The sequence below is a fragment of the Pseudonaja textilis genome, chromosome 3 (assembly GCF_049901715.1).
Source record: "Pseudonaja textilis isolate UNSWEBS1 chromosome 3, rPseTex1.2, whole genome shotgun sequence".
In the NCBI taxonomy this organism is placed as follows: Eukaryota; Metazoa; Chordata; class Lepidosauria; order Squamata; family Elapidae; genus Pseudonaja; species Pseudonaja textilis.
The window spans coordinates 7,677,895-7,705,852 of NC_141992.1; the positions used below are offsets into that span (position 1 = coordinate 7,677,895).

Sequence of the window (27,958 nt, forward strand, 5' to 3'; positions counted from 1 at the left end):
CTTCGCTGGCGCATCTCGGCGTGCTGTCCCACCTGCTGCCGGGCCGGGGGGGTGGCCCGACGTGCCCCCACAATTAGCCAGGCATTCGTATTCCGACCGCCCCCTCCCTCCCCTCTCCTTCTCCTTCCCCGCCTCCGCTCTCTACCGCAATGCCGTAGTGCGAGGAGGAGGGGAGGGAGGAGAGAGAGCGGGGCGACTGCATTGCGCCGCCGCCGTCAATAGGTGGACTCGCTCCGCGCAATAAAGCGCTCCGAGCCGAGCTCGCCAGCCTCTCGTCTCCAACCGCCGCTGCCGGTAAGAGCTCCGGCGGGGCGCAGCGGTCCGCTTCGCTCGCGGCGCCTCCGAGGAATCGGGGCGGGGGTGGGGGACCTTTTCTGGCTTGCGGGGTGGGGGGTGGGAAGGCATGCCTGGCAGGAGGAGGAGGGGGGGACGCCGTTGGAGGGGGGGTCCTCGCGCTGCCTTTTCCAGGGGTTGGGTGGGGGCGAGCGAGGCGAGGTCGTTGCAAGAGGCTTTTGAAGGCGGAGGAGGGCGGCGGGGGTGTGTGTGTGGTGGGGGCTGCAAGCGGCTTTCCCCAGCTGTAGGTTGTAGATCGGGGCCCTCACCCCCCCTACACACACACACACACACACACTCCATCACACACATACACACACAGAGCTGCGCAGGAGGGTGCTGGAAAAAAGGGGGTCATGGTGGAGAGGAAAAGCGATCCCACCGCTCTTGGGGGGTGACTTTTTGGCGCATCTCTTCTTTTGATTTCCCCAGTCCTTTCTCTCTCTCTCTCACTCACACACACACACACACACACACATACCACACAAGAGAGAGCGAGGGCACCTTATCTCTTAATTCCCTTCCCCCCCCCTCCCCTTTCCATTATTCTACCGTTATTCCTTATTTCTTTCCCAGCGAGGGTGGGAGCCGCGCAAAACCGTTCCTTGCGCCCCCCCGTCCTCCCCCGGGCTTTGCAGTTGACCTTGCAAAGGGCCGTCTGCCTCGGTCACCCCCTCCGCCCCCCCCGCGCACGCGATTTGCAAAAAAAAAAAAAGCCGTCTAGACGCGTTGACCCCGGTTCCTTGGCGGGGGGGGGGGGGGGCGGCGGGGAAGGGGTTTGCAAACCCAGGCAGCCACGAGCCAAAGAAAGAGAATAATAATAATAATAATAATAATAATAATAATAATAATAATAATAATAATAATAATAATAATAATGGGGCGTTTATTTCTCAATGGGGCCGGGTGGAGCACGCGCTGTGCCTCCCCCCCCCATCTCTCACCGCCAGCCCGGAGATTTAGACGCGATCTAAAATAACCCCGGGGCTGGGATCTTTGGGGTTTAAAAATAACCCCGTGGCGAAAGGATAGGAAAAGGGAGGGAGGTGGGAGGTTTGGAGTGAAGGGGGGGGGGCGGAGGGGGGCCGCAATGACAAGATGCTTTCCTCCCCCTCAGCTATGAACCTTTCCTGGTGTCAACGCACATTTGGGCCTCTTCGGGAGGCCCCGACCGATTTTTATTATTTTTAAAAAATCTTTTTTTAAAAAATGCATTTACTTTTTTGAATTTTTCTTAAAATGCATTTTTTTTTTTTTTGCACAGACGGTGCCTCTTCTAGAATGAGATAGGCGGCTTTGGACCCAGATCCGAGCTTTTGCCTGTATCTTATTTATTTCTCCTCCTCCCCCCCCCCCACTCTCAATTCTGAAGTCAGGCTGAGAACAGGGCCAAATTCCCCAGGGGATGCACCTGTTCTGCCTTTTCTCCCTGGTGGCTGAGCGAGGGAGGGAGGGGGGAGTTTTAGCATAACCTGGCCCCACCCCTGGCAAAAATGACAAAAAAAAATGCATTTTTTAGGGGAAGAGAATGGGAATTACATCTTGGGGGGTGGGGTGCAAAGATGGCTGCTTTAGGTGCAGGATAAGGCCTAATTTTTTATTTTTATTTTTTACAAAAGAGGATTGAAGCCTTTTGATTAGATCTCTTTCATATATTGGCTTTTTTTTTTTTTGGAATATTCCTGAGAGAAAATAAAGGCTGTTATAACCTCCTTCCCTCTCCACTCCTCCCCCCTCACCTTTCTAGCACCTCTTGCAAAAAAAAATGCTATTTATGGCTCCCCCCTCCCATTTGCAACACCATATTAGGCTGTAGGAAGACAAATTTATAATGAAACTGCTCAAAATGGCCCTTGGAATAAAAGAGCCAGAAAGGAACAGATTTGAAAATGGAGCAGACTTGAATTATTTTGGGGGGTGGGCAAGTGGGTGGAGATATATGCATGTCTTATGAATAAATCATCATCATCTCATAAAAATAGCCCTTGTCTTTAAAGGATGACTTGAGCAGAAGGCTAAACTGGCTTCCAAGTCTAGTCTTGGCTTTTAAGTCTCTAAACCATGCGATTTTTGTGGGGGGGGTCAGGAAGAGAGAATGCAACTAACTTGAGCCCTCATTTAAATTTTAAAAGATAAATAAATGGGGGTTCATGCCAGAACGGACAAAATTCTTAATTTTCTCAGCTAACCAGCTCTAGTCTGTTTTAGAAAGCCGTGGTTTAAATTCTAATTATTTGGCCTAGCTGCTATGTTGTTCAAGTTAAGTTGCCTCCTTATTTGTCCCTGAGGTAAAAAAAAAAAAAAAAAGGCAGTGCAGCCTAAATTAATCTTCCTCAGCATTCGGCTAAGCAAGGGGGTTCCCCTTTCTGCATGTTATCCAGAAAGGAAAGTGCCTTTAGAAAGGGAATGCTGTTCATCATACCAACCCAACTTCTCAATTTAGGACCCTGGGGAAGTAAGGGACCCTGTTTTGTTATAGTTTAGGTTTAGGGCCAAGTTAAAACATTTAAGGAAGAGCAGTTACCTGCTCTGATAGCAGATGGAATTGATTGATCCCTCCCTCCCTCCCTTATCCTGTCTCTCCTTCCCTTCCTTCCTTCCTTCCTTCCTTCCTTCCTTCCTTCCTTCCTTCCTTCCTTCCTTCCTTATTTCCCTCCCTTATCCTGTCCTTTCATCCTTTTCCCTTCTCTCTTCTTTCCTCCTCCCCTCCCCCTTCCTTCCTTCCTCCCTTCCCTTATCATGTCCTTCCTTCCTTCCTTCTTTCCCTTCTTCCTTCCTTCCCTCCCTCTCTCCCTCCTTCGCAGGTCCCCTCGTCTCCTCTTCTCCCTCCCCCTCCTTCCCTCCCTCCTTTCCTTCCCTCCCTCCCTCCCTTCCTTATCCTGTCTCCCCTTCTCTCTCCTTCCTTCCTTGCTCTGAGCTGAATCACGAGAGGTCTTTTTCTTTGTCTCTCAATATTCATAATAATAAACCAAGATATTAGTATTAAGGATTTAGTATTAAGCTTGGAAAATTAGATCTTCATCATCATATAAAATAACTTGTTGCCACTTTTTTGCTTAAGTTGCAGTTTAAACCTCCTGATATTTTGTTTTTAAAATTGTGTCGAAGACACTATATATATATGTATGTATGTGTGTGTGTGTGTGTGTGTATATATATATTTATAGAGTATTTTCCCACGTCATAGTAGTTGTTTAAAAGCACAACTACTATGACGTGGAAAATACCTGAGCAAAGCCGAATGCCATACATGTAAGACGAAAACTTAAGAAAATATATATATATATATATATATATATATATATATATATATATATATATATATATATATATATATATATATATAACACACACACACACACACACACACACACACACACACACACACACACACATATGTATATATATATATATATGTATATACACACACACACACATATTCTCATCTTAAAAGCTGTTTATCTTTTCACTTTCTGCAATGTCGTTCATACAAACAACCCCTGCCCTCAGTTGGCAATTCATATTCTGTAAGCCGTTGCTTATATTTTCAATGCAGTTAAACAATTAATTTGGAAGGTGAAATACTGACAGTCGAGGAGGCAGGAAATAAAGGGTCCCTGTGTCACGAAGGCAGGAAAAGTTTGATAGCCCTTAAAACCTGGATCTGAAATTTCTCAGGCAATAAATCTCATGCCTAAAGAAGAGGCTTAATGTTATTATAACACACACACACACACTGGTGGACAAGGGTTTTGTTGGCCTGTGGAACCCAAGGCTGGGCAGGATGGTGTTATGTGGCTCTGTGTTGTGTTCTTGTTGCTCCTGACAACAACCCTCCTGATCTCCTCCTCTTTTCTTTGCACACAGCCTTTCCTCGCAGCCGCTGCTCCGTTTTTTTCCACCCTTTTTAGCTAAAATCAGCCCCCCCCCTCCCCTGCCCGCCCCCTGTAAGCCCAGGCCTCTGCCAAAGGAGGAAACATGGGGAAGGAAAAGACCCACATCAACATTGTGGTCATTGGACATGTAGACTCCGGCAAGTCCACCACCACCGGCCACCTCATCTACAAGTGCGGGGGCATCGACAAGAGGACCATCGAGAAATTCGAGAAGGAAGCCGCAGAGGTAAGAGGAGGAGGGGGCTTCTTTGGGTCTTTCTCCTTCTGACCTTCACATAGGCCCTTCCTCCCCTCCCTCTCTCCCTTATCCTGTCTCTCCTTCCCTTCTTCCCTCTCTCCTTTCTTCCTTCTCTCTTCTTTCCTTCCTTTTCCTCTCCTTCCTTCCTTTTCCCCCCGTCTTCCTTCTTCCTAATCCTTTCCCACCCTCCCTTCTCTCCTTCCTTCCTTCTTTCCCTCTCCTTCCTTCCTCCTTCCCATCTCCTTCCTTCTTTCCAGTCCTTTCCCTCCCTCCTTCCCTTCCTTCCTTCAGCCCTTTTTCCTTCTCCTTCTCTCCTTCCTCCTTTCCACTCCTTCCTTCCCATCTCCATTCTTTCCAATTCCTCCCTCCCTCCCTCTTTCCTCTCCTTTATTCTTCCCATTTCCTCCCTCCCTCCCTCCCTTCTCCTTTCTTCCTTCTTCCCATCTCCTTCCTTCTTTCCAGTCCTTTCCCTCCTTCTTTCCCTTCCTTCCTTCATCCCTTTTTCCTTCTCCCTTCTCTCCTTCCTCCTTTCCCACTCCTTCCTTCCCATCTCCATTCTTTCCAATTCCTTCCTCCCTCCCTCTTTCCCTCTCCTTTATTCTTCCCATTTCCTCCCTTCCTCCCTTCTCCTTCCTTCCTTCTTTCCCTTTCCTCTCTTCCTTCTTCCCATCTCCTTTGTTCCCAAATTCCTCCCTCCCTCCCTTCGCCTTCATAGTTGAGAGAAGCCAACTACCATAGAAAAAAAGACTTGGAAGAAAATTTCCACTGTACTTCCTAGCAGAGCAATTTTCTTTGTTAGCCCGTTGTGGCAACTCCTCTCTTTATCCTGATAATATTTGCATTGCTGGTTCTAAGTCGTCTGCTTGTGTACAAATATCCTCCGTATTGGATAGGATTAAACCAACCAGCTCCTCCTGTTAAGACAGTAACTACAAAGGGTACATTTTTTCCTACTGACTCTCCAGATTGAAAACAGTAATTCATTTTGGGTGCAGAAAACCTCTCAGGATCTGTGCAAAAAAATGAGAGGAGGTGGTGTTTTTTTTTTCACAGCAGGTGGCTTCACAGCTGCCCACCGCAATGTGTAGTAGCCACATCAGATACTATAAATAAAGGAAAGCTAAGCCATCCTCTAGAGAAACTCAACTCCTAACACAGTTTCCTGGATGTTGAAGGAGTTGGTCAATTTTTTCTCATCTTTTTAATCTATTTTTCAGCTCTGGGATTTCTGGAGCCTCTTTTTCAAAGACTAACCTTGGTCGGCTCTTGTTTAGCTCCCAAGATCAGCCAAGGACAATTAAGGGTTGTGGCTTCATTTGAATTGGGCTATATCTGTTTTTTAAAATTTAAATTAAGCCAGCTCATTCATGGAAGGCGGGGGTCAGAACAGTTTCTTCTGTTAAAGGTGCTGTTGATGCTACTACATCTAGCTAATTTCTCTATGTAGTTGTTCAGGAAAACTACTACAGGTAGTAAAACAACATGGACCTGCAAAAGACGACAGACATTCCTTTATTTTTAAAAAAAACCTCAATCTCTAGATACTTATTTTTGTTATCCTTAGAAATATATATAAATTATGCACATATTTGTAAACATGGTCCCTCAGAAATGGGTTTCATTATACTGTAGTTGATCCGGATTCCATCTTCCATATCATCATCTGAGTTCACACAACACCCTAAAACCCCAATTGCTAAACCACGAGCTGTGGTCTACAAACCAAGATGGCTGTATTCACGTAACACATGAAGCCAAAACTAAACTAAAGGTTTAATGTGAATGCCCCCCTTGCACTTGCAACTGTAGATGATCCATTGTCTAGTCATCCATGTCTTCCTCTGAGCCACACTTAGCCACAAATCGTGGTTTATAAGCCATCACATCTACATAGAAGGGAATATTTGTATCTCAGTTTTAAATTGTGGGTTTCTTGACGCTCTCTAAGCTGGATTGTTTTCTTGCAGATATTTCACTGCCAAAGTCATGGTAAGTGCTGCTGGCACTGATGATGTTACCTAGTTTGGTAATGAAATGTCTGCAAGAAAACAACCAAGCTCAGAGAGCACCAAGGAATCCACAAGATAATTGCATTGATTTTATTTATGTATTTGTATCCCACCTTTATTATTTTTACAAATAACTCAAAAGAGGCGAACATATCCAACACACCTTCCTCCTCCTCCTCCTTTTCCCCACAAACAACAACCCTATACGGAGGGTTGGTCTGAGAAAGTAATGCGCTAGGCTAAAACCAAAGCAAAAGCTTAAATGTAAAGTTCTTGATGCTCGGTTGTTTGCTTGCAAATGTTTCATCTAGGTTACATCATCAGTTATCCAACATACCTGATGATGTAACTTAGTTGGGTAATGAAACGTCTCCAAGAAAACAACCACGCTCAGAGAGCACCAAGGACCCCACAGATAATTACAAGCTACAGATATTCTCTTCTAAAGGTTTAAGGTAGTATTTGCAGCTTTAGTATTAGACTTCCTGGTGTGTGTAATCTTTTCTCTGCTTTTTATGAAGCTTAAATTCAGGATAGTGAGAAAAGTCCTGTACCATCTTAGCCGGAAGAGAATAGAGTTTATTTTTAGTTTTAGAACAGGCACCTATCTAAGCTCGATTCCTTCATTTCTCCCTGATCACTTTCACCCACTGCAGTTCCCTGAAATAAATGCGTATCCTGCTTTTGTAAAGCTTTTAACAAAATGACAATAAATAATTCCCTATGCCAATATTTTGAGTTCCCTGGTAGACAGTCTAAATTTTGCAGTGTTGTGATTGTGTTTCACAAATCTGAAATTCTGCAGGGTGGGCTTTCTCCTCTCAGCACTTTGCAAGCTTCTAGTCCATAAGGTTTACAGAGCGCCTGGGGAAAACAACCCGTGGGTGGCAGCCATATGCTGTGACATCGTAAGAGACTAGAATAGCAGATTAAGATAATTTTAGTGCCCAGGAAGCAAGTTCTCAGCGCCACTGCAGAAGAACTTGTTCTTTTTCTAAAGAAGCTGAATAAATTATGCAAAATAATCCGGCCGCTATTCACATTTTTTTTTAAAAAATAACCTAAATTCATCCTTTATTGGGATCCATCGTTAATTTTTGACGTAGAGCCGCCAAAAGATGGCGCATAATACCGAAAGGTGTGTGACAAACCTTTTATTTCTTTGTCTTGCTTTTGTATAATTGCTAGCAAGACACTGGGGAAGAGCCGTTTTGGCAAAATAAGACGCCATTTCATAACGTTTATTAAAACGCAGCTGCACAATTTGGCTTTTTAGAGAAGAACTAGTGGAAGGCAATCCTGATAAACTCTTCTGTATCCTAACTTCTCTGTCATTTGCCAAGGGCGACTGATAATTTCTGAGGATCAGTTGTTAATATTTGGGCCGCTTCTCAATTGCAAGTAGGTTTTCGTGCTCTGAATGGCTAGATCTGCACCTTTGGTTTAAATGGAAACATACCAAATGCCAGGAAAAGAAATTGATTTCTCCAGTTTGATTGTTTGACTTGTTTTCTTGCAAATTGGGTTTTTTAACACTGATTTTTTTACTTTAGGTACTGTATGTCTGCTTACAATTAAACCATATCCTGGTAGAACTGTGGGATTTTTTCCTACTTTGCAAAGTCAATTTATATTATGTGCTAAATTATTCAGCTATAAATTAGAAATTTATAGAAGTGGTGCCAATTTGTGGATATTCTGTATTCTCTAGGCATAATTCAGTCACAAAAATAAGCTAAATTACCATAATTCGGCCCTAATTAGAACCAGTAAACTAGATTATATTTGTTTAATATACTGCTAGTGCAATGTTTCCTAACCTTGGCACTTTTAAGATGTATGGATTTCAACTCCCAGGATTCCTCAGTCAGTGTGGGAAATGAATTCTGGGAGTTGAAGTCCATATATCCTACAGTGCCAAGATGAATACACGCATAGATACCACTAGTATTATACCTGAATCACTAGTATTATACCTGAATGGCTCACAATGTTGGCTTATTAAGGCAAGGACAAGCCAAGATAGAGCTGTAATGTTATACCCATAAGAGAATGACTCTTATCCTGTTTCGGGATATTTCATTTACTTCTTAAGAACATAGAAAATCATTCATTGACAACTGTTCTGCATTTTATTTATTGATTGATTGATATCAGGAAACTACTCCAATGTTTTTCAACCTTGCCAACTTTAAAATATATGGACATCAACCCCCAGAATTCCCTAACCAGTGTGGACTTCAACTCCCAGAATTCCCCAGTGAGCATGGGGAACTGAACAACTGAAATTTATCTTCAATTATTTCCAGGGGGGGAATTCAAATTTTTTAACAACCGGTTCTGTGGGCGTGGCTTAGCTGGTGGGTGTGGCTTTGTGGTCATGTGACTGGCTGGGCATGGCCAACTCAACCTCACTCACATTGAGGCATGCATCTCCTCGCCTAGCCTCTCATGACTGGGGATGCTGCAACAGTCATAAGTGTGAAAAATGGTCATAAGTCACTTTTTTCAGTGCCATTGTAACTTTGAATGGTCATTCCACACAAGCAAAGGACCAGCAAAGGAGGGGGAAAAAACTCCAGAGAAGTTCTTGAGACGGGAAGTCTAGTCCTGCCAAGAATGTAATAAGGGTTAATGGAGAGGCAGTTTCTGTAAGCAACATCAGAATGTTTCCTTCTTGCCTTCCTTACAGGATTAGGTCAGTAATTTCTTCTAACAATCAGTTTTCCGAACTGCTTAGAATGTTAACAACCGGTTCTAGTGAATAGGGCGAACTGGTAGAATCCCACCCCTGGTTATTTCCATTTCTTTGATGGGCTTCCTCAGATGAAACTGCTTGTAAATTATATATCCCCCCCCCACCCCCCAAATGCATTCTGTATACAATAGATCCGCTGGAATTAAAAATTATTTCCAGGACTGTGGTATGTTAATAATGTTCTTGATTATATAGGCAGGAAGGAAAATTTAGAAGGAAAATTGATGTTAAGATTATCTGGCCTTGTTCAGTTAACATGGCTGGCTGAGGAATTCTGGGAGTTGAAATCCACATATCGTAAAGTTGCTCCGTTCTTTTTTTTAACTGGGATAGTTATTAAAGCATAATCGGATTGACTAGAATAGAATAACAGAGTTGGAAGGGACCTTGGAGGTCTTCTAGTCCAACCCCCTGCCCAGGCAGGAAACCCTACGCCACTTCAGACCAATGGTTATCCAGCATCTTTTTAAAAACTTCCAGTGTTGGAGCATTCACAACGTGAAGAGGTTAGATCTTATTTTGAAATCTGTCCTTTTGAAGAGGTGTTAGACCTTATTTTTGATTCTATTTTGCTTAGCCCAATAATCTACCCCTGCCTTGCCATCTGCGTTCTTCTCTCGTGATCTGTGCCTTTAAGCCAAGCAGGGCCTCGGTTTGCCACCTTCCCTGGCATCGCCAATGGGAGCTGCGAGCCGGCTATTAATAGCCAAGTGACTTTGCTTTTGCGCCTCCATTTTCTGATGCAAGGCTGTGGATTCTTTTCCACTTGATTGCATGTATAGGAAATGGAGGCTGGCTTTAATAATAAGACTTATCAAAGGAAGAGCTGGAAAAAAAGAGGGGAAACAGAAAAGGAAGAAGAAAAAGAAAGATAAGAAAGATAAGAAAGAAAGAAAGAAAGAAAGAAAGAAAGAAAAAGAAAGAAAGAAAGAAAGAAAGAATGAATAAGGTGCAATGAAATACGATGCTTGATTTTAAAGAACAGATGGAGTGATAGTTTAAATGAGCTCTCTCTCTCTCTCTCTGGCTTTGAAAAGGCTTAATCATGTGCTGCTGGTCTTGTGCAGCAAAATAAAGATTTTCCCCTCCCCACCCAGTTTGTCGAACAGAGCCGGCACTGTACAAAGCTAGGAAATACAGCCTCCCATCTTCCCCCATCCCTGGGTGTAGCCAATTGAAAAGCGGCTTGTCTTCTATCAAAGAGGCTTGTCATGATACAGCAAAATCTAGCAGGCTCGATTTTCAGCAAGAACAAAACCAGTTTATTGTTTGTGATTTTTAAAAAAAAAAATTCGTGCAATTTAGCCAAGTTTGGGCAAGGCCTCTGAAATAATCTGATTGTCCGTGAAGAGGAAATTTATCTTCGGGTGTTTTTATCTGGATGGGCTTCCTCAGATGAAAATTAATAATATATCTCTTCTCTCTCCTCACCCCCCCGCCCTTATATGCATGCTGTATATACCAAGGGCCTTCAAACTTGGCAAGTTTAAGACTTGTGGACTTCAACTCCCAGAATTCCTGAGCTAACATGACTGGAGGAGGAATTCTGGGAGTTGAAGTCCACAAATCTTAAAGCTGTCAAATTTGAAGACCCCTGCTGTATACAAATCGGTCTGCTGGAATTAAAGAGAGAATTATTTTTATCAGTGTTACATGTGAATAGTGTTCTTGATTATGTAGGCATGTTCAAAAGGAAAGTTGATGTTAAGATACAGAGAGGAAGGGGTCAAGGTATTTTCTAAAGCATCTGAAGGCCAAACAAGGAATAATGGATGGAAACTGAACAAGGAGAGATTTAACCTGGAAATAAGGAGAAACTTTCTGACAGAACAATCAACCCATGTAACAGAAGTTGCCTTCAGAAGTTGTGGGAGCTTCATCACTTGAGACTTTAAAAAAGAGATTGGACTCCCATCTGTCAGAAATAGTGTAGGGTCTCCTGCTTGGGCGGGGGGTTGGACTAGATGACCTACAAGGTCCCTTCCAACTCTGATTATCTGCCATCTATCTGTTACTCTGGCTTTGTTCAGTGACTGATATACAGGTAGGCCTCAATTTACAACCATTCATGTAGTGGCTATTTGAAGGTACAACAGCATTGAAAAAAAAGTGACTTATGACCTTCTTTTCACACTTATGACCTTTGCAGCATCCCCATGGTCATGTGATGAAAATTCAGGCGCTTTGCAACTGACTCATATTTATGACAGTTGCATTGTCCCGGGATCACATTTTGTACCTTTCCCACAACCGGCTTCCAGGCAAGCAGTCTCTATGGGGGAAGCCCAATTCGCTTAATGACCGCAAGATTTCCCTTCACAACTGCTAGCGGGGGGAGAAAAAGTTCATAAAACGAGACACAGCTCACTTAAAACAACGGTTTTTGCTCAGCACTGGACATTTTGGGCTCCGTTGTGGTTGTAAATTGAGGACTACCAATAAATCTTTATATCCCGTTTATCTTTGAGACATTTGGAGCAAACTGTTCTAAGTCACTGACCTTTTATTTATTTTTTTCCCCCAGGGTTGATTTTTTTACACAGGGGGATCAGCTTGTTAGTGATTTCTGAAATTACTTTGTCCTCCAAATACTGCCATCAGCATGTGCCTCCGTGAGCCCTGGACTCTGTTTTTAAACATCGACAAGTTTCTAGTCCATATGGATGCAGATTATGAGGACCCAGATTGTTTTGGTGGGGGCAATAGGCTGACTCTGTAAAACCACTTTGAGAGGGCTGTAAAGCACTGTGAAGCGGTATATAAGTCTTAAGTGCTATTGCTACTATGTCAGTAAAGCCAGAAAGCTGGCCGTAGCACAGCGTACTACATAATTTTCTCTCACCACACCTAGAAAAAGCAGAATAAACTGGGTAGAAAAATGCGGCGTGATGATGGAAAAGGGACAAAATTGGGCGTTTCCCCTAATAATAAAATTATTGGTTCATGGCAAGAACGATTTGGCGTCGTAACACCGACGTCTTCCCAATGATCCTGCAGCTGGCGCATACTTTCCTTTGAGCCAGTCTTTGCCATTTCTCTCCTTTCTTGACCACGAAAGTCAATATTCTCTCCCAACAAGCTTCTATAGTACAGATGGTCCTTGACATACGACCGCAGTTGAGTCCAACATTTCCGTTGCTAAGCAAGACAGTTGCTAAGTGAGATTTGCTCCATTTTACGACCTTGGGTTATCGCTGCCTCACTGAGCCACAGAAATTTTGGGCTCGGTTGTGGCTCATAAGTCAAGGATTAACTATATGAAGCAAAGAACTTCACAGAGAAAGCCAGCAAAGCCGGGTACAAATTAAATGGCATAAAAACCCAATTGACATACCATATCATGTGAATGCATTGGCCAGGATTGCACCTAGTCAGATGATGAAGCATGTTGTGTGAACTCTAGTTACTGGAGGGAGGCCAGACCAGGAAATCAACTGCACAGGAAGGCCAAATGTATTTTCATTGAGATTGACTTTAATACAGGAAGTCCTTGACTTACAACAGTTCTTTTAGCGAGCATTCAAAGTTGCAGTGTCCCTGAAAAACGTGACTTAAGACCATTTTTCACACCATTGCTGCATCACACCATTGCTGCATCGTCACCTCATCAAAATTGGCAGCTGACTCATATTTATGATGGTTGCAGTGTCCCGGGGTCATGCAAATCACCTTTTGCATCCTAACGCTAAACCTTTCCCAGCGGTCTTCCAACAAGCAAAGTCAATGGGAAAGCCAGATTCAATTAACAACTGGGTTGCTAATTTAATAACTGCACCGATTCACTTAACAACACTGGCAAGAAAGGATGTAAAATGGGGCAACGTTCACTTAACAAATGTTTCACTTAGCCACGAGGAATTTTGAGCTCAATTGTGGTCATAAGTCAAGGCTACAATGGTTGCAAGGGTAAAAAGTGGCCGTAAGTCTCTTTTTTTAAAAAAAAGAATAGAACAACAAAGTTGGAAGGGATCTTGGAGGTCATCTAGTCCAACCCCCTGCTCTTGCAGAAGACCCTATACCACTATAGATAAACCGTGGTCCAATCTCTTCTTAAAAACTTCCAGTGTTGGAGCATTCACAACTTCTGGAGGCAGGAAAGTTATTCCACTGATTATTTGTTCTCACCGTCAGGAAATTCCTCCTTAGTTCTAGGTTGCTTCTCTCCTTGATGAGTTTCCATCCGTGGCTTCTTGTCCTGCCCCTTTCAGTGCCACTGTTACTAAATGAATAAGCAGGTAGTCTTCAACTTACGACCACAGTTGAGCCCAACGTCGATGTGAGAAATTTGTCAAGTGAGTTTGCTCCATTTTACGACTTCTCACCCCATTTGTGAAGTGAATCCCTGCCGTTCTTAAATTAGTTCCACAGACTTTGCCCCCCGCACCCCCCCCGTGGACTTGGCTGGTCAGAAGGTCACGAAAGGGGGATCCCATGACTCCGGGACACTGCAACCGTCGTAAATGTGAATCCGTTGTCAAGCATCACGTGACCCCGGGGGATGCTGCAACGGTTGTAAGTCTGAAAAACGATCCTAAGTCACTTTTATTCCAGCGCCGTTGTAACTTGGAGTAGTCACCAAACAAACTGTTGTAAATTGAGGACTATCTTTATAGTCAAGATTTTTCATTTTACTGGAAAGGCTTTCTTTTGAGACCCAGCAGCAGAATTCATGGTTCAGAAACAGAGGCGCCTTTCTTGTCTGATGCGTCTCAGAATGTTGCCTTCATCTCTTGCCTGTATCCAACCTGGTGGTCTCTTTTTCTTTCTTTTTTTCTCCCTGGCAGATGGGAAAGGGTTCCTTCAAGTACGCCTGGGTGCTGGACAAACTGAAAGCTGAGCGCGAGCGAGGCATCACCATTGACATTTCCCTGTGGAAGTTTGAGACCACCAAGTATTACATCACCATCATTGATGCTCCAGGCCATAGAGATTTCATCAAGAACATGATTACAGGGACTTCACAGGTGAGAAAGGGGGGGGGCTCTCTAGGTGGGGGTGGGGGTGGGATCAGCTGCTCCTGAACTCCGCTTTTCCCAGTCTGGCGTTCCCCAGTTGGCTGAGCCACTGTTCTGACCCATGCCCTTTCCCGACAAATCAAACACAAATTCAAAAGGAACAAAAACCTCGTAATACTTCTACCAAATAATTAGCTGTGATAAGCACAAGCCTTGCCAAACAGTGCCAGGCTTGCCAAAAGATAATAGACCAGAAATAGTTTGCAATATAAACTCAGGATACTGGAATGTCCACGAGGCTGGAGTTTCAAAACATCTTTGCCTTCTGCAAAGAAGGTTAGTTTCACAGCTGGCTTTTATCTTCTTGAGGGAGGGGCCATTACCTTTCAGCCTTACTCCCAAGTCGCTGGTGCTGCTGCTGCAGCTGCTCTTTCCTGCGAGCTGCCCTGCGTGCACGCGCACTTGGCACAGGCTCCTCGGGAACCTCCTCATCACTGCTGCCAGCAGCCCCCACAATCTCTGAAGGCAGCAGTCCACTCCCTAATGGTCCTGGCCCCTCATCTGAGTTCTCGTTCTCCTCAGCCATCTACAACTGCTGCCGGCTAACCACAACAGCCTCTGAGGAATCTTGGAAGTTGGAGGGCGGTGGATTGGGAAAGGGGGCCACACAGCATTCTGCATTGGAGTACACCAATGCTGGACTACCAGTTTAGGAAGCACACCTTTCTTCTGCCTCCACTGATAAGGAGGGGTCCTTGGTGCTCTCTGAGCTGGGTTGTTTCCTTCCAGACCTTTCATTACCCAGCTAGGTAACATTATCAGTGCTAGAAGGGAGTGGAGTTTACAGCAAGGAAGAGGAAGATGGCTGTGGAGGTCCTTGGTCCTCTCTGAGCCGGCTTATTTTCTTTTAGACGTTTCATTACCCAACTAAGTAACATCATCAGTGCTAGAAGGGCATGGGGTTGGAGGAAGAAGAGGAGAAGAGAAGGAGGAAGATGACTATGGGGTCCTTGGTTGTCTCTGAGCTGGGTTGTTTTCTTGCAGGCGTTTCATTACCCAACTAGGTAACGTCATCAGTGCTAGAAGGGAGTGGGGTTTGTGGAAAGGAAGAGGAAGAAGATGACAGTGTGGTCCTTGGTGCTCTCTGAGTTTGCTTGTTTTCCTTGCAGATGTTTCATTACCCAAACTTGGCAACGTCATCAGTGCTAGAAGGGAGTGGGGTTTGTGGAAAGGAAGAGGAAGAAGATGACAGTGTGGTCCTTGGTGCTCTCTGAGTTTGCTTGTTTTCCTTGCAGATGTTTCATTACCCAAACTTGGCAACGTCATCAGTGCTAGTTTGCTTAGCATTGATAATGCTACCTTATCATCTTGATTGGCAGCTCCCCAGAGCCACGGATTTTTGAGCTGGGTTAAGGGCCAGGGACATCCATCTTTTAGCTTTGATGTTATCCTGGGGACATAGTCAAAGCTGCTGGTTGTCCTGGGGTTATAAGATTTTTGTGGAATTTAATGGCTGAGAGTAATGGGGTATTTACATTTTTAAATTGTATAGAGATTATTGTATGGTCTGTTGTGTTTAATTTTATTTTTCTTTCAATGGTGTTGTCCAGTTTTACTTGTGGAAGAGCACCTCATTTCGTTGCACCCGCTTGCGAGTGTAATGACAAATAAATTCTTTTGTCTTATGTCTTATGTCTTAACAAGAACCCTTGTGTCCTTAACATAATAGCGAGCCGGAAGGGACCTCGGAGACCTATTAGTCTGACCCTTTGCTGAAGCAGGATATCCTATAGCATTTCAGACAAATGGCTGTCCAGTCTCTTTTTAAAAGCCTCCAGCGATGGAGCAGTCACAACCTCTGAAAGCAAGTTGCTAAGAGTGCTCTACGCTGCTGGTACATAAGGCCCCGTTGTGCTGGGTTGTATTAGGTGTACGACAACATGCAAACTTGATTTTCTGTACTGGTAGTCCTCGACTTAACAACCACAATGAAGCCCAAAATTTATATTGGTAAGCGAGACAGTTGTTAAGTGAGCTCTGCCTAATTTTAACAACCTTTCTCGCTGCTGTTTTTCGGTGAATCCCTGCGGTTGTTTAAAGCAGTAACTCGGTTGTTAAGTGAATCTTGTTTCCCCACAGACCTTGCTTGTCACTACAAGTGTCACAAATATGATCCCATTGCCAAGCATCTGAACGGTGATCACTTAGCCAGTCATAAGTTTTGAAAAAGGGCATGAGTCACTTTTTTTTTCCAGTGCTGTTGTAACTTTGAATGGCCACTAAATGAACTGTTGTAAGTCAAGGACTACCTGTATTGGGTGTATGACAGCTTACAAACTTGATGTAAGCCTGTATTTCGGCAAACCGTGGAGCCCTTTGTAGACGGTGAAACCCTTACGACTACGTTTCAGGCATGTCTAATTTCTTCCCTCCCCTAGGAATTCAAAGGCTGATTACTCCCGATAGCTCATCTCCTATTCATAGACTCCAGGGGACAAAGTGGGGTTTTAGGTATCAATCCCATTATTTTTAGAATTCATTGAGTTACAAGAGAAAGGCAGGGATTGGTTGAGAAGCACCTGGGATGAATCATTGAGAGAAAGCTCACAAAATGGCCGTGCTCTGTGCGGTTGTGTTTTTTTTGAGGGGGGCAAGCATTGAAAACATGTTGGCATCCATTTTTCCCATCATTGCTGTGGAAAATGTCGATATTCCTATGACATTTACATGACAGGTAGTCCTCGACTTTAGTAACAGTTCATTTAGTGACGTTTGAAGTTACAACAGCACTGAAAAAAGTGACTTACGACCGTTGTTCACACTTACGACTGTTGCAGCCTCTCCATGGTCAGGTGATCAAAATCCCAATGCTTGGCAACTGGCTCGTATTTATGACGGTTGCAGGTCCCCTTTTGCAACTTTCTGGCAAGCAAAATCAATGGAGAAGCCAGGTTCCCTTAACAAGAAGTGCTGTTCTTCACTTCACAACTGTGATGAGAAGAGTCATAAAATGGGCTACACTTAACAAATGTCTCGTTTCACACCAGAAATTTGGGGCTCAATTGTGGTCATAAGTTGAGGACTACCTGTATATTTTTTCCTATCATTGCTGTGGAAAATGTAAATATTATTCCTATTATATTTACATTTCACGGACTGGAAAGGAATGTAATATTCTCAAATATTCCTCAACAACGATGTTAAAATATTTAGAATGAATAAAAAAAACAATGTTCGAATAGGATGTGAGTTGCTAAACTTCAGAGTAATAGAGTTTGAAGCTGAGAGAGGGAGGTGACTCTTACGGAATAACTATATACCTATATTCTACTACACACACATACACACACATGCACATGCACACTTTTACAATGTTGTTTGTTATTAATATGAACAGGAGAAGATGCTACAGGTGTTTATGTCTGCCTTGTATGCAGCTTTATTCCTCCCTAGTATTCCTCTCCATTGTTTTGTGATACATTTTGCACTCTAGGATTTGCCTCTATCTACTTCTGTGAGGAACTTCCTGTTCTTGTTATATGTATGTGTATATGTGTGTATATATCTATATAATCTATCTATACCTATACTATACACACACACACGTACATATATACATACACACATCTATATCTATCTATCTATCTATCTATCTATCTATCTATCTATCTATCTATCTATCTATCTATCTATCTAATCTATCTAATCTATATGTATATGTATATCTATACTATATATCTCTGTCTGTCTGTCTGTCTGTCTATCTATCTATCTATCTATCTATCTAATCTATATGTATATGTATATGTATATGTATATCTATACTATATATCTCTGTCTGTCTGTCTATCTATCTATCTATCTATCTATCTATCTATCTATCTATCTATCTATCTATCTATCTATCTATCTATCTATCACAGGGGTCTTAAACTTGCCAAGTTTGAAGACCCTTCATCTATAATCTATAGCAGGGGTCCCCAACCACCGGTCCGGGGACCGGTACCGGTCCGTGGAACAATTTCTACCGGGCCGCCGGTTTGCTGGGCGCCGCCATCTTCTTTTTGATGAAAAAGTGCTTCCGGTGAGCTTTTCTGGGTAGAAAGCGGCGCCTTAGTTTCATCGGGGGGGCGGCTTCGAACAAAACTAAGGCGTGAGGAATCTTTCAGCACGCATGGCAAGGCGAGCCGAGTGACCATCCCGAAGCCGTCGCGAAGCCCATCGACACAGGTACAAAGGAGGAGTTGAAGGTGGCGGGGAGAAGTGGGGGACGGCTGGCTGGCCGGTCACTCAGCTCGCCTTGCCATGCATGCTGATGCTGGTACCGGGCCGCGAATGATTTTGTGATGCTGGTACCGGGCCGCGGCACAAAAAAGGTTGGGGACCACTGATCTATAGTATCTCTCCCTCCCCCTCCCTCCTCGATGGCTTGTGTAGAGTATTTAACTGCATTTTTATTAAACTGCATGAAACGTTGTCTTCCGGCGAATCGACTTCACCCCTTCACTCCACCTCCACCCCCGCAGGCCGACTGTGCTGTCCTGATCGTAGCTGCTGGGGTAGGGGAATTCGAGGCGGGCATCTCCAAAAACGGGCAGACCCGTGAACACGCCTTGCTGGCCTATACATTGGGCGTCAAGCAGCTCATCGTCGGCATCAACAAGATGGACTCCACAGAGCCACCCTACAGCGAGAAGCGGTACGATGAGATCGTCAAGGAAGTCAGCGCCTACATCAAGAAGATCGGCTACAACCCGGCCACCGTCCCCTTCGTTCCCATCTCTGGCTGGCACGGCGATAACATGCTGGAACCGTCTCCCAACGTAGGTTTTTTTGGGGGGTGGCGGGTGGCGGGCTTTGGGGTTTGACTACATCTGGATAAGAGTTGTTTTTTTTTTTAAATGAAAGGTAGGCTTAGAAAGATTGCAGCCTTTGCTTTTCAGAAACACCCAAAGTCCTGCTAGGTCTCAGAATAGTAGAATAACAGCGTTGGACAGGATCTTGTAGATCATCTAGTCCAACCCCCTGCCCAAGCAGGAGACCCTACATCATTTCTGACAGATGGCAGTCTTGTCTCTTCTTGAAAGCCTCCAGAGGGGAAGCGCCCACAATTTCTGAAGGCAATTCCTGTTCATTGGCTGATGGTCTCTGAAGCCTTTTCTTTGAATGGGGAAATAAATTGGCACTTCGGGAAGCCCAGTAATTCTAGAGTGACACAAGTGCAAGTATTCTTCTGCAACTTTAGTGGAAAAGAGAGCCAGTTTGATATAGGGGTTAAGGTGCTGGCCTAGAAGCCAGATACTGAGATTTTTAGTCTAGCTTTAGGCATGAAAGCTGGCTCGGTGACTTTGGGCCAGTCACCAGGAGATAGTGAGTTACTGTTCCATGTTAGGTATGAAATTCCTGCTGGGTGACTTTGGGCCAGTCCCTCTCTTTCAGCTCAGCCCACCTCCCAAAGTTGTTGTTGTGGGGAAAATAGGACAGATTATCAGATATGTAACACGGCTTTGAGTTATTTAGAAAGTAATAAAGGTGGGATAAAAAAAACCTAATAAATGACCAAAATAAACGGGTTTTAAACAAGTGCTTATGATTTTCTTAAAAGCTGCCAGAAAGGGGCTTGAAAAAGAGATATTCCTTCTGTATGAGAGGAAAAAACCCTCTTCTGTTTGTTTTTTTAATGATTTGCACCAGCTTAGCGGCGTTGAAGAAAGGGAATTCAAGAGGAGCTGGACTTAGACCATTTGTGGCAACCTAAAGATCCAGGCTAATTCCTCTCTTGACTCTGCCCCCAGGCTCTGCCTGTCCTTCCCCTATAATAGGAATTTCTGGCAGCTTGGCATTCAGCCACAAGTCAGCCATCAAGAGACTCACAGGCATAAGCCACGTTTATACCCCATTCAAAAGAGGCAATAAAAGGGCTAAGAAGGAAACAAATGAAGAATCTCCTCCATCAACCATCACCCAGATAAGCAGGGATTAATGCCAGACAAACAAGCCGAAAACAATACCCTAATCAAGGAGAAAGCCACACCTCACCAACACTTGTAGGTCGATCCACTGTATATAAACAAGGGGCAAATAACACACTTGCAATAATGTTATTTCTTTTCCCTACTGTATTTGACTTGTTTAATAATAGTTTACTTGTTTCCCTACTTTATCCCTTGTTTAATAGTTTCAATATCAGTTACATATGTATAAATAAAAAGAAAGTGATAATGTTCCTCTTTTGGAGCATGTGTCTGTGTGCCTGCATGGAAAATTTGGATTGTATAGTGGGCCCCTCTCAAAATCTGCCATTTTGTCGCTTAGATGCCTTGGTTCAAAGGATGGAAAGTGGAACGCAAAGAAGGCAATGCCAGCGGGGTCTCTCTCTTGGAGGCTCTGGATACAATCCTGCCCCCCACTCGCCCTACAGATAAACCTCTACGCCTGCCTCTTCAAGACGTCTACAAAATCGGAGGTGAGGTGAACATCTGGGGAAAGCCCGCCCGTGGCTGGTTCTGTAGCTGAAGTTTTAAGTTTCTTGTTGCAAAACTTAGCGACACACTGCTGCAGATCAGCAAACAAAGAGAAGTTCTACATATTTGCAGACACTCAACATTAAACAGAAAACAGAATTATGAAATTGCGAAGCTTTGCAGTCAGTCCTTTGTTTCTATTAGACTTTATAAAGAACTCAGATATCTACTGAGATTTCAGTCATTGATTTTCTTTGTTAAAAAAAAAATACCCGTATTTTTTAAAAAAATTTGTGGCACATTTGAGGTTGGGCAGAACTGCTTGCTTTTTTTCTAGGTTTTGACTTGACCTGGAAATGTTGCTGGCTTCCCCCTTCGTAAATTTGGAAGCAACATTTTGTGTATTTCCCAAGCCTCAAATAATTCTTTTTTTGCAAGAAACAAGGATATAAAATTAAGATAAAAGCTTTGTACTCTTCTTGCCGACTTTGAAGAATAGAAAGAACTATTTCATGGTTACTCAGATGCAGAAAAAAGACACCACAGGTAGTTCTTGACTTAAAACAGGTCGTTTAGCGTTTACTTTCAGTTTTCTGCTAAAATACACCCATTGTGGACTATTGATTCACTTAAAGACTGCCACAGAAAAACTCATAAAATCAGTTCAATCATGTGGTGACCCACTCAAAGCTTTCGACCTAATTCCAGGCTCAATTACGGTCATAAGTCAAGAACTTTCTGTAATTCATGATTGAACTAACCAGTACGTATGGAAACTTAAAAAAAAAATGTTACATGACTTGTCTTTATTTAATTTTTTTTATTTTCTAAAGTGCCATGGATCTCAGGTAAAAATAAATAAAGGAACAATATAGAGACGTCATTAGAATAAACAATATTAGTGATTAATAAAAGAGAATGTTAAATATATCACCTTGAATCATGAGATGGGTTGCAAATACATATATAACACACGCGCACACGCGGTTCTGATTTCTGAAACATTTTCTCACATTTACGTTTCTCCTTCATTAGAGGCAAATAATTTAGCGCTTTGTCTTTAATGTGCCAGCCCAGCTCTGCACAATTGTATGAAGGAACTCTATAAAACAAAGCAATTTCTTTATGTACGTTTGTACAGCCCTTGGTTAGAATCTGAAACAGAATTTGCTGCTTGTAAATAAGTCTTAACTTCTAATCACATCACCCCAAAGGTGCTTTTTCAAGAGGCAAGTGGACTTTCTGTTTTTTCTTCGAAAACGTTTCGCTTCGCATCCAAGAAGCTTCTTCAGCTCTTTAGAAGAAGTTCTTCAGAGAGCTTCTGAAGAACTGAAGAGGCTTCTTGGATGCGAAGTGAAATGTCTTCGAAGAAAAACCACAAAGTCCAGTTGCCTCTTGAAAAATCACCTTTGGGACAACCATGACCTGGATGACCGAGAACCTCCATAGATTTCTAATCACATCATTGAAATACTGTTTTTTTCCCAACGTTTTGGAGAATCCATGTCCCCTGGTGGTGGTTGTAGGGCTCTGACCCTCTTTGTGGCCGTTCACAGGTATCGGGACCGTCCCCGTGGGCCGTGTAGAGACAGGAATCCTCAGGCCTGGCATGGTGGTCACCTTTGCCCCCGTGAACATTACCACCGAGGTGAAGTCGGTTGAGATGCACCATGAGGCCTTGAGCGAAGCTCTGCCTGGGGACAACGTTGGCTTCAACGTCAAGAATGTGTCCGTGAAGGACATCCGCCGGGGAAACGTCTGCGGAGACAGCAAATCGGACCCGCCTCAGGAAGCAGCCCAGTTCACTTCTCAGGTGAGCAGAGGGTGGCCATTTTGAAGAGCTGTGTCATGTCATCCTATCTCTTGGGGGCAAGCAACCAGAGCCATTTCTGGATAGCGAAAGTTAGTTAACTTTATTGTCTAACGCCTGTGTTACAAGAATCTCTCCAGACTGCTTGTCTTCCTCTGGGAATGACCCCAAATAAGGATTCATGGCTCTTGGAGAAAGTCAAACGAATGCCCCTTACAGCTATGCAAGGATTCCAAGCTAGGCCCTCACTTGATGCCTCCTTCCAGCCTAGCTGGCAAGTTTCCCACGACTAACTGTTGGGGTTATATTTGTATTCCATCAAGGAGCAAATATTGACCATGCTCTTATGAATATGTTAAGACCAATCAGATACATGTAGTCCTTGACTCACAACCACAATAGGGCCCGGAATTTTGCAACCATTTTGATGTGGTTGGAAATCAAGTCACCACGTGACTGGACTTTAACATGGAACCATGTTTACGGTGGTTGTAAAATGAATCATCAAGGCTGTTAAGCTAATAATGTGGTTGTTAAACAAAGCCATGGTTTGCCAGGGGCTGTTTTTTTTCCCCAAACACCAGAAGTAAATTTTGGCAAATAAGAGTGTAAATCACAGTCCTGTGACTTCAGGATGCTGCTAATGATCATAAATACAGGCTGAGTGACAAAGTGCAGCCACATGACTGTGGGGGAAGTATTGGAGCTTCAGAACCAGGTCATTAGAACTTTTTTTGGGGGGGTAGGGTGGGGGGTGTCCATCACAACATCAAATGTAAAAGTCTCTAGAGATTCTCAGCCATCCAGGTCATGGTTGTCCCAAGGGTGCTTTTTTCAAGAGACAACTGGACTTTCTGTTTTTTTTCTTTGAAGATGTTTTGCTTCTCATCCAAGAAGCTTCTTCAGCTCTGACTGGATGGTGGGGAATGGAAGGATTTATATTCTTTGCAGACAGCTGGTCATCTGCATCCTTTCTGAGGGTCACTGAAGCACTCGGAGGTTTATCCGTGTCACTACTCAGGTGACCCTGAGGACACAGATAAGTGCTTCAACGACCCGAAAAGGATGCAAATGATCAATTGTCTGCAAGGAATATAAATCCTTCCAATCCTCTCCATCCAGTCAGAGCTGAAGAAGCTTCTTGGATGAGAAGTGAAATGTCTTCAAAGAAAAAAAAACCCAGAAAGTCCAGTTGTCTCTTGAAAAAAGCACCTTTGGGACAACTTCGAACATAATTTTTTTTTTCCAGGAAAACCCTCCCACCAGATGTTTAGGCATCTAAAACATATCCTTGCAGACATGGCTGGATGAAGAATTCTGGGAGTCGAAGTCCACACATTTTAAAAGTGGCAAGGTTGTTGAGAAACAATGGCGTGCAACATATTCACAATTAAAACCACAAAATGGAACAACAGAACAAATGAAGGATTAAATATATACCTATATCCAAGAATGCAGGAGAACACAGTCATTTAGCATCATATGACTTTGATCCAAGCTAACTTGGTCTTTCCTTTCCTTTCCTTTCCTTTCCTTTCCTTTCCTTTCCTTTCCTTTCCTTTCCTTTCCTTTCCTTTCCTTTCCTTTCCTTTCCTTTCCTTTCCTTTCCTTTCCTTTCCTTTTCCCTTTCCCTCCCCTTCCCTTCCCCCTTTCCTTTTCTCTCTCTCTCTCCCTCTCTCTCCCTCTCCATCTCTCTCTCTCTCTCTTTCGCCAAATAGGTAATCATTTTGAACCACCCTGGACAGATCAGCGCCGGCTATTCGCCCGTCATTGACTGCCACACCGCTCACATTGCTTGCAAATTCGCCGAGCTTAAGGAGAAGATCGACCGACGTTCTGGCAAGAAGCTGGAAGACAATCCCAAATCTTTGAAATCTGGAGACGCTGCGATTGTGGAGATGATCCCTGGCAAACCGATGTGTGTCGAGAGCTTCTCCCAATACCCACCCTTAGGTGAGACCCAGGCTCCTTCTCTTAATAGCAATAGCCCTTAGACTTATATACTGCTTTGCAGTGCTTCACAGCCTTCTCAAAGCTGTTTACAGAGTCAGCCTCTTGCCCCTCAAAATCCAGGTCGTCGTTTTACCGATATCTGAAGGATGGAAGGCTGAAGCAACCTTGAGCCCTTCTGGATCGAACTCCAGACTGTGGGCAGAGTTTTCCTGCAATATGGAATGGAATAGCAATAGCCCTTAGACTTATATACCGCTTCACAGTGCTTTATGGCACTCTCTAAGCGGTTTTACAGAGCCAGCCTCTTGCCCCCAACAATCTGGGTCCTCATTTTACCAACCTCGGAAGGATGGAAGGCTGAGGCAACCTTAAGCCCTTCCGGATCGAACTGCTGGCAGTTGGCAGAATTAGCCTGCAGTAATGCTTTCTAACCACTGTGCCTCTTTTGGGGGAAGCACCTTTGGGACTTAATGACTGTTTTTTGAAGTTTGATAAGACTTTCTGATCAGTGTTTTGGGATAATGAAAGAACAGGTTTGGGAAACACTGCCTTAGACCAGCCCCCCCTGCCCCCGCCCCCCACCCCAGTTCATGGACCGGCCACTGGTCTGTGGCATGCCAGGAAACAAGCGAAGCCCCCATCCGCAGGATGCACGCAGCACATGAAACCACCTCCCCTCAGGTCCGCGGAAGGACCTTTCTTTGTGGAACCGGTCTCTAGCGCCCCAAAACTTGGGGGGGCCACTGCCTTAGAGCATACCTGTCAGACCCTCCCAAATTAAAATGACACCGATTTTAAATCTGCCCCTTTCGATGACCCCCCGAAGCATTCAAGATCCTGATAGGACTTGGGATTGGGTTAGATCTGCCAAGAAGGCTGAACCAGGTTCGGCATATGAACAAGCAAGGTTCTGAGTTGATGGGGATGCGAAACGCTGGGATCTTTTGAGATTTGACAAATGGGTCATATTCGGAGTGGTTTTTATTTTAAAGAATGGAAAATGGCAATCCCTGGATAGGAGCATCGACACGGCTTGATGGTCGCCTCCAACATTGGGAACTTAACCTTGGTGCCTCCAAGCGCTAACACCCTTCCCTTCAAGGCTGCCTCTTGGACTCCTACACTTAGGCAAGAAAATCCAAAAGGACACATATAGACTGGGTGAAACCAGGCTCAATAGCAGGAACTGTGAGAGGGATCTTGGAGTCTTTCTTAGTGGACAACCAGCTAAATAGGAGCCAGCAGTGTGCAGCAGCAGCCAAAAAAGCTAATGCAATCCTAAATTGCGTTAACAGAGGGATACCATTGAGATCAAGTGAGGTACTAATGCCACTCCATAAAGCCTTAGTAAGACCACACCTAGAGTACTGCATCCAGTTTTGGTCACCACACTATAAAAAAGATGTTGGGACTCTAGAAAAAGTACAGAGAAGAGCAACCAGGATGATGAGGGGACTGGAGGCAAAAACATATGAAGAACGGTTACAGGAACTGGGCACGGCTAGTCTAGTGAAGAGATGGACCAGGGGGGATATGACAGCAGTCTTCCAATATTTGAGGGGCTGCCACAGAGAGGAGGAAGGGGTTAGGCTATTTTCTAATGCACCTGTAGGCCAGACAAGGAATAATGGATGGAAACTGAACAAGGAGAAAGATTCAACCTGGAAACAAGGAGAAACTTTCTGACAGTGAGAACAATCAACCCATGGAACAGAAGTTGCCTCCAGAAGTTGTGGGAGCTTCATAATTTGAGGCTTTCAAGAAGAGACTGGACTGCCATCTGTCAGAAATGGTGTAGGGTTTCCTGTCTAAGCAGGGGATTGGACTAGAAGACCTACAAGGTCTCTTCCAACTCTGATTATCTGTTATCTGTTAACTCCTGCTATTTATAGGGAGTCCTCAACTTATGACTATTTAATTAGTGACCGCTTGAAGTTACAGTAGCACTGAAAAAAGTGACCAATGACCAGTCCTTGAACTTACAACCCATAACAGCATCCCCATGGCCACGCGGTTTAAAATTTGGCTGCTTGGCAGCCGGCATTATTTGTGACAGTTGAAGTGTTGAGGGGTTGTGTGATCCTCTTTTGTGACTTTCCTAACCAGCTCCCAACAAGCAAAGTCAATGGGAGAAGCCGGCTTCACTGAACAGCTGCACAAATCACTTTAACAACGGCAGTGATTTGCTTAACAACCATGGCAAAAAAAGGGGGTGCCACTTACTTAGCCACTGTCTTGCTTAGCAATGGAAATTTTGGGCTCAGTTGTGGTTGTAAGTCGAGGCCTATAACAGAATCTGGAAAATTATAAGTTGCCATAGAATGGAATGGAATATAATTTGGAATAGAATAGAATAGAATAGAATAGAATAGAATAGAATAGAATAGAATAGAATAGAATAGAAAATATGGAGTGGAATAGAACAGAATAGAATAAAGAATAGAATAGAAATAGAATAGAATATAGAATAGAATGGAATATAGAATAGAAATAGAATAGAATAGAATAGAATAGAAGATATGGAGTGGAATAGAATAGAATAGAATATAGAATAGAATAGAATAGAAATAGAATAGAATATACAATATAGAATAGAAAATATGGAGTGGAATAGAATAGAACATAGAATAGAATAGAAATAGAATAGAGTAGAATAGAATATAGAATAGAATAGAATATACAATATACAATATAAAATAGAATAGAATAGAACGGAATTCTTTATTGGCCAAGCGTGATTGGACACACAAGGAATTTGTCTTGGTGCAAATGCTCTCAGTGTACATAAAACAAAAGATACATTCATCAAGAGTCAGGAATCATCAGGTACAACACTTAATGATAGTCATAGGGTACAATAAGCAATCAAATCATATATAAATAAAACTACGGGGTAGTTATTGGAAGTTTCTTTTTCTCACGCTTTCTCAAAGCTGTGGGTCCTCTTTTCTGCAAATCTCCCTTTTTGAGGACCCTCATCTTCCTCTCTTTGAGTTCCAAGGCCAGGTTTGGGTTCCTTTCAGACACACACACACACACACACACACCAGGCATGACACACCGACCCCTGTTTTGAGCAGAGGGGGGGGGGTGTTGACAACTGAGGGGCTGTTCTAACTCCATTGTCTCCTGCCATTTTCCCAGGTCGCTTCGCCGTACGCGACATGCGGCAGACCGTGGCGGTGGGCGTGATCAAGAACGTGGAGAAGAAGAGTGGCGGGGCTGGGAAGGTCACCAAGTCCGCACAGAAAGCCCAGAAGGCTGGCAAATGAATCGTGGGTACCCCGTGCCTCGCCCAGCACCCATCCACCCGACCCGGATGCTGCCATCTTCCCCTCGAGGCGCATGTCTACACATCCGCTTGTAAAAGTTTGTACGTGAACGACTGGATGCTCACTATTAAGGTCCAGTGGAAGTTCTTTAAAAGGAAAAGCATGTCCCAGCGTTCGTGAGCCTTCGTGTTCAATTTTACCAATAAAACTGGTACCACATCTCATCCCCCACGGCCTCTTGGCGTCCTCTTGTGTGCTGTAAATGCCTGC

General features: G+C 43.8%; 1 protein-coding gene across 1 annotated transcript; it reads left to right on the top strand.

The window, feature by feature from the left end:
• EEF1A2 (eukaryotic translation elongation factor 1 alpha 2) lies at positions 1–27,909 on the top strand. The gene is made up of 8 exons (XM_026697362.2): positions 1–294; positions 4,201–4,455; positions 14,019–14,198; positions 18,716–19,012; positions 20,505–20,655; positions 22,210–22,466; positions 24,182–24,416; positions 27,561–27,909. The coding sequence occupies exons 2-8, from the start codon at positions 4,312–4,314 to the stop codon at positions 27,686–27,688; spliced, it is 1,392 nt and encodes a 463-aa protein (XP_026553147.1). The 5' UTR covers positions 1–294; positions 4,201–4,311; the 3' UTR covers positions 27,689–27,909.
• Positions 27,910–27,958: the final 49 nt, after the last annotated feature.

Excerpts from the sequence above, each read along its gene's own strand:
- EEF1A2 (XM_026697362.2), top strand. The coding sequence starts at position 4,312 with ATGGGGAAGGAAAAGACCCACATCAACATTGTGGTCATTGGACATGTA. Across the intron at positions 19,013-20,504 it reads TGCTGGAACCGTCTCCCAAC|ATGCCTTGGTTCAAAGGATG; the intron begins GTAGGTTTTTTT and ends TTTGTCGCTTAG. Across the intron at positions 24,417-27,560 it reads CTCCCAATACCCACCCTTAG|GTCGCTTCGCCGTACGCGAC; the intron begins GTGAGACCCAGG and ends CCATTTTCCCAG.